Raw genomic sequence first — 12,106 nt, 5'->3', positions numbered from 1 at the left:
GCTGCTTAACTCCAGGTGCTGTGGGCCATAGTGCCTGCAGGTATTTGCTCCAACCACACCCTACACCAGCCGATTTTAACCATTTTTTTTCCTGCTTGGTTCAGGAAGTACGCTTGTGAGTGAAATCAGATGGTGTAGTTAGGGTTGCCACACGTTCTGGTTTTCCCGGGATTGTTCTCTTTTTTCAGCAACTGCCCCGGAAAATGACTATTCTTTCCCGGGACAATTCGTGTCCCGGGAAAGAATAGTCATTTTTGAACTTCTAAATGTCAGAGTTCCAAATAAAACCAGATTCTTCTACTGCTATTCTGTTTTTTCCTCTTTACGTTTAGACATCCAATCCCGTGTCTGTAAACAGGTAAAAATGAGAAAAGCACAGCGACGATTGGCCATATGCCGATACTTCTTTTTAATTGGTAGCAGAAATATGAAAGCTTTCCTTATCACCTAGCAACTGCTGCACGGGCTGTCAGTCTGGCTCGTGCATTCACTTCAACGACCCCACCGTAGTTCAGCTAGCTACTAGCCTAGAGGTAATCGCCCAATACTTCTGATTTATTTTTTATTTATTTTGGCGGTTTTATAAAATGGGGGGAGAAGACGGATGAGGAGGATGAGAGAACAAAATCAGACAAGCAACCAACGGCAAAAAAAACAAAAACGATACAACAAGAGAGCACTTTTCTGAATGGACAAGGCCAACCCAAAGAGACCCGTTCTCCGCCACATGTATTTTGTGTCCAGCCAAGATCTCAGTTAAATACGAAGGAAAAGCAGCACTGGGAAATCATGCAAAAACAAACAAAATACAACAATTCATGTTTTCATCTGTATTTTTAAATCTATATTTAATGTAGAGCAGGGACAGAGTCCAGAGTGAGTGCAACTGCGTCAGGGTCAGGGTCAGGGTCAGCATCCGGGTCAGACAAGGAACCCCGGGGGGCCGGTGACTGCGCATGGGTGCCTTAATAACCCTCATTTTAGTTTGAGCCTCCTTTTTGTGAATAAATGCACCCTTTGAGTGCTTAAAGCTACAACGGTCTTGTGTCTCACTCTAAATTATATGCCTATCTCCCTGATTCCCCCTCTGCTTGCCACAGAGTGCATCTTATATGCCCATCCCCCTGCTTACTTCCCTCCACTGGCTGCCTGTCATGGCTCGCATCAAATTCAAAACATTGGTGCTAGCCTTCCAAGCAGTTAAGGGGTCTTCCCCAGCTTACCTACAAAAAATCATCAGACCCCCTACACCCCTGCCAGACCTCTTCGTTCAGCCTCCACAGGCCGCTTGGCACCTCCCCCTCTCTGAACCTCCACCTCACGCTCACGACTATTGTCTGTTCTGGCTCCACGGTGGTGGAACGAACTCCCCGTTGAGGTCAGAACTGTAGAATCTCTCCCCACCTTCAAGCTGAAGACACACCTCTTCAAGCAGCACCTCTTCCCATCCCTCCCTACCTCCCTGTGAACCTTAATTGTTGTCTATGTGAGTTACGTAGTGTTTCGGTATTTTTAGTTGGCTAGGTAAGCAGTATTTGGACAGTTAAGTTTGGTCACTTTTGCTTTGTTGTTTATTTATTTGTTGATAAAAATTTTTTTTTTTTTTTAAATAAAAAATAGGCCCTGGTCCTTATCTTTGTTGTACAGGTAGAAATTGAAATTGTACTTCCCTCTAGGGTCTTTCAGCGCACTTACCCCTGGTTATGGGTATGCACTTTGTTGTACGTCGCTCTGGATAAGAGCGTCTGCCAAATGCCAATAATGTAATGTAATCTAGGTCAGGACAAATAGAGGTAAGAGAGGCAATAGGGAGTACTACAACTCTTAACATAGTATATTTGCAAATATGGTTTAACGCCCCACATCGTGCGTGAAATGTCCCGGTTTTTCACAAATCAAATGTGGCAACGCAAGGTGTAGTGCATGGTTGGAGCAAATACCTGCAGACACTGCAGCACCAGGAGTTCAGTAGCCCTGCTGTAATGTATTACTTTTACAAATGCTGACACAGGGAAATGTCATATACAGTAGTGTCCAAACATTTGGGCACTCCTGGTCAAGAATAATTTTACAATTAATATCAGAAGCAAGCCTGACCTCTAAATGGTACAACATTAAACATGATACATTTCTTCAAGTTTGAAAGCAATATTACTTTTCGTTAAAAAAAGTTTCAAAATAATAAAAAAAGGGAAAAGGCTCTGTGCATAAGTTTGGGAACCCTGCCAGTGAGTACTTTGTAACACCTCCTTGGGCAACTATAACAGCTTGCAAACGCTGCCTGTAGCCAGCTAAGAGTCTTTCAATTCTCGCTTGCAATTCTCAAGCGAGCATTGTTTTGCTGGAATACCCAACCTCTCTTCAATTCCAATGTCTGGACTGACCTTTGAAAATTAGCCTCCAGAAGTTCTTGATATTTGGTGAAATCCATTCTTCCTTCCACTCTTTCCTGTGCCCCCAGCTGCCACACAACCCCAATGCATAATGTCTCCGTCTCATGCTTCCCAGTTGGCAAGGCTACAAAGGCTTCACCCTTTTTTCTCCAAGCATACCTTCTTTGGTGGTGGTAAAAAAGTATCAGTATAAAGCACATTGTTTCAAAAGGCTTCAGCCTTCTATCTGAAATCTTTCTTGATCTTCCAAACCTTGCCTTGACTTCAACTGTTCCATTCATCTTCCGTTTTCTAAACATGTTTCTGACATTGGAAATAGGTAGATTGAAATATTAAGAGAGTTTTTGTAGCCTTCTCCTTCTTGGTGGAAATCTTCATTATGAAATCCTTGGACAATTGTTCAGAGGAACCCATGCTTGTTAACACCAGACAGAACAGCCACTACACTTGGATACTTTGGAAGGCATGGAGTCAGAATAAAAAGTTTAGCCCCGAAATTATACTTTACCCGAGTCATTATAGCCATAATGATTAAATCACCTGGGTCTGGGCCTTGGTAATCATCTTTTTTAAAAGTAACAAAGAATAATCCAAAAGGGTTCCCAAACCTATGCACAGGTTTTATCATTTATAAACAGTAAAAAATTAAAATAAAAAGGAATCTTGCTTTAAAATTTGCAGAAAGGATGAATGTTTTGGAGTTGGAATGTTATTTCCTTTGATCACATACAGCTACATTGTTACAGATATTTAAACCAGGGGTGCCTAAATCTTTGTACCCCACTGTCAATAGCAATGTTTTTCTTCAATGATTGGACATGAAATTAGTTTCACAGATATGACCTACCCCTATAGCCAAGCGAAGAATGTTTTTCATTTTTGGCGAGTTCAGAACATCTGTGAGTTTCATTTGGTCAAGGAATATTATTCCATCCGTGATTATGATCATGATCTTCCTGGCTTCCTCCTTTGATCCATTCTCAGCAACAAAAACATGCTCACTGAAAATAAATGAAAATTCATGTACATTATTTTTAATGTGAGGCAACAATACAAGAACACTTTCACAAACAATTCAGAAGATTTCTCAACAAGAAATGCATTTGGTTTAATGCCTGATTTAAATTATTTTCAAAAGGCAAAAGGATTCCCGGACAAAGCTACAATAGTCTGTCCTGTGAAGGTCTCAGGAGCAGCCCAGACCCAAGCAGAGGCTCTACTGTGTGTGGCCAATGCAAATAAATAACCAGCGCAATTATTTAATTTCCTTACTTTCATGAAATTAGTCATATTACTTTGATTAACACATTTCTTGGAGAGAGCAAATGACCTTATGAAGAATGATATAGTAAGGACTAAGGAAGGGCTTGAACATTCATCTTCAGCACAGGCACCATTTAAATATCCCTTTAACTTGGCTTTTCTTTTTTCTTTTTCTTTCTTTTTTTTTTTTACAAACACCAATAACACACTTCCAAGGCAATCAAAAGCCTTAAAAGACAAACCTATATACTGAAAGCTTTCTTATACTGGGACTGAAGAAGCAAATGAACACACCTGACTACTGGGGGGGGGGGGGGACTATGCATACATGCTGTAATTTCCACATGGTGAGACCAAATATATAAAAAACCCTTTTACTAAAAGCTGAGAATCTGCACTATAACCACATATGATTACAAATCTAAAATTGTGGATTACAAATTAATTTTATGAAAAAGTTAAAGATTCTAAGCATTTATTAAAGGGTATTTTTATGCATTTTTATTGTTATTGCACTCCCATTTCAGGGCACCATAATGTTTGGAACAAATGGCTTCACAGGTCTTTCTGAGTAATCAGGTGTACGGGTGTGTTCAATTACTTCTTCAGTGCAGGTGTAAGAAAGAATTCAGTATGTACTTGTGGCGTTTTGCGTTTGGAGTGTGTTATTGCCATTTTGTCAATATGTGGACTAGAGTTATCCCAACTGTGAAGTAAGCAATTATGAAGCTGAGAAGTTAGAGAAAAAGAACAACCAGAGACATAGGCCAACCAACAGGTCTTAGCAAAATAAACTGTAATATTATACTTACAGGACATGGTTGATGGCTGAAGCGGTTTTTGTGTAATGCATGATCTGCTCTATGCTTTTAACCTTTTCAATGGCTTTTGTGCCATTTTTATTTTCCAGTAGAGAAAGTTCAGTTCTTATATCTCTTCCGTATTGTACAATTGCAAAATTACACTGTTGAAAAACAGAACAAGATGTTAATTTCACCCTTATATTCACAAATATGATTTGTTTTCTGAAACCCACCCTGTAACTACATCACATAATCCATGATTGTAAAATATTTGCCACCGACCTAATTTTGCTTTTTCTCAAGCTGTAACCATTACACTCTGTAACCAGAACTTTCTCAGTTTAAGCTTTTGTCATTTGACTGTGACACTATATTAGTTTTTGAACAAATTTAAGGGTGACTCTTTGAAAAGAATCGCAAATAACCTGAGAAAATACAAAAACATTAATTTTTTTACTTAAATTTCAATATGAATTTAGGAATTCAATGGGTTTTTTGGAATATCTTGCTATAGTTTCCCTTTTTGGGGGGTTTGTAGCCACTCCCTGTTGTTTTGGCTGGCTTAAAACAGGGAATGTGTTCAGAGGCAGAACCTTGAACAGAGCAGAGCCATGAGCCTCCCTGTTCTTTCTGTAATTGCCTGCCTTAATTCAGCGAAGTGTTCGCACCTGCTCTCCACTATCTCTCCATTCTTTAACTCGGTGCAATTGTCTACTCCCTAGTCCGGAGCGTTTGTATTACATGTGTGTCTATGTTAATCCAGTCCCATGTTTTTTTCCCTCCCTCGTCATTGTATGATTGCCCTTTCACGTGACCGCCCTCACTCCCTGCCATTACATTGCAAAAGTTTTCGGACATTCAGTTTTTCATGGTCAGCTGAAACTAATAGTTGTATAAAAAATTATTTGAATTGAAATATCATTTGTTCTCATGATATAATCTTAATTAAACACAAATCCACCAGATATTTATCCATTTACACATGTAGATTTTATAGACAGATTTAATATTCAGGACTTTGCTCAAACATACGCAATATGCTACACAACATGTAGAGCATCGGATAATGAGACAGAACACAGGCTTAGCGGAGCGCAGTGCACAGTTCTGCATCAAACCTGCTTATCAACTCATCCCTAAGATTAGTATAAATATGAGCACAAGGAAGTGGGATCACGGATTACATTTATATTGATGAATGAGAATGCCATTAAGCTATGAATATGAGTTCAGTACTTACAGTGAAGCAGGTTTCCCAAACCTTTTCCATTGTGTTAATAATGGAATCCTTTGCCTTCTGAAAATCTGGAGGGTCAATACTCCCAGAACCATCCAGAACAAAGGCAATCTCCATCCCCGCATCTACAAAACCACAATTATAGCAATAATATCAGGAATGTAGAACAAGCAACCCAGAAGTCAGACCAAGGTGTAGATTTTATAACAAAGTTTTTATTATAAAATAAGCAGGTCAGACAGGCAAAGATCAAGAGCCAGCAAACAGAATCAGTAGGAATAAGGAAGTTTGTAATAAAGTGTCTAGGCAATGGGTCAATACACCGGCGAACAGGAACAGTAAGCAGAATCCAAAAACGGGGTCATGGTCACAGGCGAAGGATTGATAATAGACAGGGAAAGCAGACAAAAACAGAATCCGGAAATAAAAGTCAAGAAGCCGAAACGGGTCAATAAACTAGGGTTCAAAACATCCATCCATCCATTATCTTGACCCGCTTATCCTAAACAGGGGGGCTGGAGCCTATCCCAGCATACATTGGGCGAAAGGCAGGAATACACCCTGGACAGGTCACCAGTCCATCGCCATTCACTCGCACACTCATACCCACAGGCAATTTAGACTCTCCAATCAGCCTAACCTGCATGTCTTTGGACTGTGGGAGGAAACCTGAACACGGGTAGAACATGCAAACTCCACACAGAGAGGCCCCGGCCGACCGGGATTCGAAACCCAGGACCTCCTTGCTGTGAGGCGGCAGTGCTACCCACTGCAGCATCCATGCCGCCTCCGGTTCAAAACAAGACAGGAAAAGCAAAATGTGGAAGTTGGGGGCGAAACAGGTCTTAACAGAAATCTCTCAGAAAATGCTGGAGCGTATGATGAAGACACATAACAATCTGGTGACGAGACATACAAAATGAGGGGTTTTATAATACAGGTAGCAAGAGGAAATGGGATCAGGTGTGGGGAAATAATCAGGAAGTGAAAATGCAGGTGAAACAAATAACAATGATAAGGTGACACAGAGGGTACTAAAACACTGAAAAGCAGTGCACTTAGTCAGAATACAACAGATTTTTAGATCCAATTAGATCCAATTTTAGATCCAATCAGCCTAACCTGCATGTCTTTGGACTGTGGGAGGAAACATGAACACGGGTAGAACATGCAAACTCCACACAGAGAGGCCCCGGCCGACCGGGATTCGAAACCCAGGACCTCCTTGCTGTGAGGCGGCAGTGCTACCCACTGCAGCATCCATGCCGCCTCCGGTTCAAAACAAGACAGGAAAAGCAAAATGTGGAAGTTGGGGGCGAAACAGGTCTTAACAGAAATCTCTCAGAAAATGCTGGAGCGTATGATGAAGACACATAACAATCTGGTGACGAGACATACAAAATGAGGGGTTTTATAATACAGGTAGCAAGAGGAAATGGGATCAGGTGTGGGGAAATAATCAGGAAGTGAAAATGCAGGTGAAACAAATAACAATGATAAGGTGACACAGAGGGTACTAAAACACTGAAAAGCAGTGCACTTAGTCAGAATACAACAGATTTTTAGAATACAAGTGGCTTGAGTTACGTTCATACCAGCTTCATTCTGATTATCGTTGTTGTTGTTGTTGTTGCTGCCTTTGGTATATCTTCTCTGACGATGAATTAGCTGATCTGAAACAAGAATATAAATATGTGTGCAAGTTTGATGAGTTTGTCTCTGTGACTGCGGTTGTTGTTGTTGTTGTTGTTGTTATTCTTTCCTTTCATTTCTTCTACAACTGAAATGTAAAACATTTGTTTTAAGGAAACAAATAAATACTTTGCAAAGAATGTTCAATCCCAGGAATACTTTCAAGCCATTAATCAAAATGTTTGTTTTGCTTCTGGACTGCAGTTCATTGGATTTGAAATAAAAAAATTACATTTGAAATAAAGGTAAATAATTAAGGTTAAAGTACAGACTGATTTAATTTGTGGATATTTACATCAATATTGGGTCAACCCTGTGGGAATAGCAGCCTTTTGTATAGGGTCCAAATGTAATTGGACAAATGAACCTTATCATTTGCTATAAATTCAGATCTCTGAGCGATCAGGATAAAAGCCTTCTCTTCCACTGCCTTGGTTTGTTTTTGTCCCCAATGCACTGCAATTCCAATTTCAATAGAAGTCTTGAATGTATGTTCATGTCCAGATTGAATAACCGGGCTATATCCATTTCACCTACTAGTAGCAGTGAATCTTCTACGCTCACATTATTACTAGCAGTCGATTGGTGTGGATGTCTTTACCTGTGGTGTTCACTTTAGTGCAGTTTTCTTGTCCCATTGTGCAATGCACCATTTGGACCGGAGAGGCAACCAAGACCCTATGAACCCATGGACAACATGATTAGTCATATCTGGTCAGTTGGGCAGTTCACCTTTTCTAATGTTTCTGAGTTTTGTCTGTTTAATATTGTTATTCTTGTATATTTATTCTTTTTCATTCTTTTTCAGGATGATGTAAATCTCCCTCGCCTGAATACGGCCCCCAATGATTACCGTCAGGAGGATGTATCAACCCGGGGCCATGAGATATCCCCTATTCCTTGGGCATGGGAACATACTCTTCCCTCCCTTTCGCTCTCTAATCTTTCATTTATTTCATCACTCTTTCTCTCTCTCATTGCTCTCCCATTACTCTCTCTCTCTCATTTCTCTGTCGTTGTGCTCTCTATCATTGCTCTCTATCATTGCTCTCACTTGCGCTCTCTCTCTGTCTCACTCTCTCTGCCTCCTTCTCTCTCTCTCTCTCTGCCTCTCTCTCTCTCTCTCAAAGTTATATTCATGTCTGGTCCTTTGTTTATTATTCATATTTCACTGCATTCATCTTCCCCTGTGATGTCTGTGTCTGAATGTATTTTGAGCCTGAGTCACTTCCCTGTCTGCGTTATTCACAATTTGGGTGGTTTCGGAATTTTCTGGTTTCCCACAATTCTTTCTCAGTCTCATTTCGCTTACTTCCAGCTTTTTCTCCATTGATGTTTGTAGATAGCACTAATCTACTAATAAATACTAACATATAATTTAGTACTGTACAAAATCTATTCACACATTAATTGTCTGTTTAACTAACTAGCCAACAGTCACTCGTTTAGGGGAATGGTAATTTAATCACGTAAGCTAACAGACTAACTCTATCTCTACTTCGATATTGCTCTATAACTCCACCTCCCTATTCTATCTCTAATTTCTTGCCTTGATTCAGCGAAGTGTTCGCACCTGCTCTCCCCTATCACTACGTCCCTTAACTCTGTGCAATTGTCTACTCCCTAGTCCAGTGCCGTTTGTATTACATGTGTGTTTATGTGAACCCAGTCCGTGTTTTCGTTCCTCCCTCATCATTGTATTAATTACCGTTCATGTTTCTCACATGATGTTTACTTGTTAGATCATCCTCACTCCCTTGCGCTGCCTAGTTTGTCTCATTCCTCTGTGTATTTAAACCCTGGTCTCAGTTGTATTCTTTGTCAGAACGTTGATCTGCATACTCAGAGCTGATTACTTGTAAGTCTGTTTATTAGAGATTCCTGAGACACCCCTTTGCCTGTTTTTCAAGTTTGCCTAGCCCCTTTGATTTGTTTGCTTTTATGATTTTTGTTTTTTTTGTACCTTTGCCTTCCTGCTCATCTGGACTTTTGACCCTGGACTGTTTACTCACTATTCTTTTGCAACTCGATTTGGCACTGTGTTCTCTGATTACCTGGCTTTTGACATTGGACCGAATAAACAACGATTTCTGAATATCCCCTGGTCTCCTGAGCAGTACATAACACCTTTGGCAGAATGCACACAAGCAACCATAATTTGTAATGTAATCCCACTATTGCAGGTGGCATGGGGGATAGTTCTGGTTTCGAGCCACTCACCCTGGTTGAGACTCAATGATCGTTTGTCCAAATAGGTCGTCGCCTTTCCCTTGAAGATGCCTGACAGGTGTTGTGAATATGTTGACACCAGCAGTGGAACATATTACTGGAATTCATAAATGACACACTTTATTGAATGCTGTCAGAAAATGGTCATTTGGCACACATTATTAAAGTTGTGAATATTTGGAACAAGGATTGGAGTCCTTTTAATAGTACAATTTCCATAAAATGAAGCTATGGTATACTTGGGTGTAACTGGTTGGTAGTGTCTGTGGTGAGTTTCAGCATTCAGTGTAAAACACTGTGAGACTGCGAAAGGTGCTACATGTCGATATAATTCACTATCACCACCATTAACAAGACAAATGGTGAGGAAATGTATTAGGAAATGGAATAGATTAGAGTTCAATTGAAATTGAAACTTCACCCAAAAACTGTAAAGCTGAAAAGTCGAGTGTTGTTTATGAAAAAGTCTTATGCAGGTATAACCTTGACTCTTCAGTCATATATTAAAATAAATTGTACAATATTTGTGTGGCTCTAGTGGTCTCTGCAGCACATACAGTACACTGGGACCTGTTTTATGAAGACAGGTAATGGAAAAAGATAAGCATCTGAGCAAACTTTTATTTCATGGCATTGCTGTCAACAAGCATGTGTGCTCAGTCTGCTTGCCCTGTATGAATAAAGGTTACATTTATATATATATATATATATATATATATATATATATATATATATTATGTTGCTTTTTTTCAACAGTTTGTCAACAGTTTCTTGCCATCGCGAATCTCAGAAGTTAAGCCTAGTCGACTTCCCACAGATGTTCAAATAAATATTAAATTTAAAACAAACGTAACATCTGTAGTCTGTGCGTTATCTGTTTTTAAATAACACAGATGAAACATTTCGCTAAAATGTTCGTTTTTGTAGATCGAATGTCGATTATAAAATGAATCGCCTAGGTAGCCCATCATATAATTCAATCATTTTAATTTCAATCAAAATAATAAATCGATTGTATTCCGAGTATTAAACATAAATCAATACATACCAGCAAGCAATATGTATCCGTGAATCATTTTTATGACTTTTTTTGAAATTACTTGTTTTCCGGAGACCGACTGAAACATAAGAACCGCTCATCAACACTGCATCAGTCTGTTCTCAAGCACGCGCACTCCGAGCTCCTTATCGTGTGCTCATGCCATAATATCACAAGCACAGTTTGCTTATTGCCTAACCACCCGCCCCTTCATTTAAGCATTTTTAGAGATTGAAAGACTAATTGCAAGTTTACTTAAATGCCAATTAAGTATTTTATTTCACTAATCAAACTGCAAGTGAAACTGAACTACCGTCAGGAAAATGATTGTTTCCCCGAGTCGTTAGTAACCAGAATCTCTAGGATACCGTGTTTCACAAAGCTAAACTGTGTTTCACAAAGCTAAACAATAATGTCAGAGTAATGGACGCAGCAATCGCAATTCCGCGCTGGTTAACGAAAACAAGAGAAACAATTGGGAACTCAAAGGTATGCCTAATTAAAAGCTTAGTTATTTCTAACCGTGAAGTTTTAAATTCTGGTATTTATTCACTCATTAAAATATCGATTTTATACAAACAGACCGTTCATGTGACTTTGTCCATAATTACACTCGGCAGTGTGTTGAGAACTTCTTTAACAGTGAAAGAGCATAGACGATAGGAAAGATTGCTCCAACATTTGTGAACATTTTACATTACATTACATTACGTGGCATTCAGCAGACGCTCTTATCCAGAGCGACGTACAACAAAGTGCAAATCAATCACAAGAACAAGTGCAAAAGTAGACTTGAGGGGACAGTACAGTTCCGAGTCCTAGTGTAAACATACCGAAATTCAGAACCCTTGAAGAGTACAATCAACTTTCAAACTAGCATACCACAGTTGGCAGCTAGAATACAACAACAGCCAATAAAAACAACAATACCTATACAAGTAACGATATCCATACATAAGTGCCATTACGGTCTAAGGCTAATCACAGTGATTGTGAGTTGGGGAGGGAAAGGTGTAGCGTGAAGAGATGGGTCTTCAGTCTGCGCTGCACATTTTGTGGAGGTGTTTGCGCTGGGGTGGCTACGTTTATACATTTATATTTGTATATGTTTTTATATTTGTTTACATTTGTATATAAACGTAACTGTACCCTCTTGAGCTGAAATTCTTTTCTCTTTTTTTGCAACATGTGCAAATGCTTCCCACGAGAGATTGATGCTGTTAAACTTTGAAACAGGTCAGATTTGACCCCGCGGCAACACTTAAGTAACAATTGATAAAATCTCCAGCTGTACTTGCTCACAAGCATGATGATACAGGTTTCTTGAACAATGCTATACAATTCCTAGTAGTATTTTAATTCCATCCCTCTTGTTTCCTTGTATTTCACAGTTGACGTTAATCGCTCCAGATGCAAAGATGCTGCCTCTTGTCTTTTTCTTTGTTTGATA

General features: G+C 39.5%; 1 protein-coding gene across 3 annotated transcripts in view; it reads left to right on the top strand.

Annotated features, from left to right (window-relative positions):
* Positions 1 to 12,106, top strand: part of LOC133107658 (uncharacterized) — a 50,857-nt gene that overhangs the window by 21,720 nt on the left and 17,031 nt on the right. Inside the window, exon 1 of one of the 3 annotated variants that reach the window (XM_061216697.1) lies at positions 10,439 to 11,145. The exons of 1 other annotated variant lie outside the window; for it this stretch is intronic. In XM_061216697.1, coding sequence (XP_061072681.1) covers positions 11,080 to 11,145 — 66 coding nt within the window. In that variant the 5' untranslated portion in view covers positions 10,439 to 11,079. Of the gene's footprint in view, positions 1 to 10,438; positions 11,893 to 12,106 lie in introns of those variants that run through there. One more of the 3 variants, XM_061216699.1, reaches the window with a different exon arrangement.

Source organism: Conger conger, chromosome 13 (genome assembly GCF_963514075.1).
Source record: "Conger conger chromosome 13, fConCon1.1, whole genome shotgun sequence".
Taxonomy (NCBI): Eukaryota; Metazoa; Chordata; class Actinopteri; order Anguilliformes; family Congridae; genus Conger; species Conger conger.
Note: the sequence above shows the minus strand (reverse complement) of the source record. Positions and strands in the feature narration are given on the sequence as shown.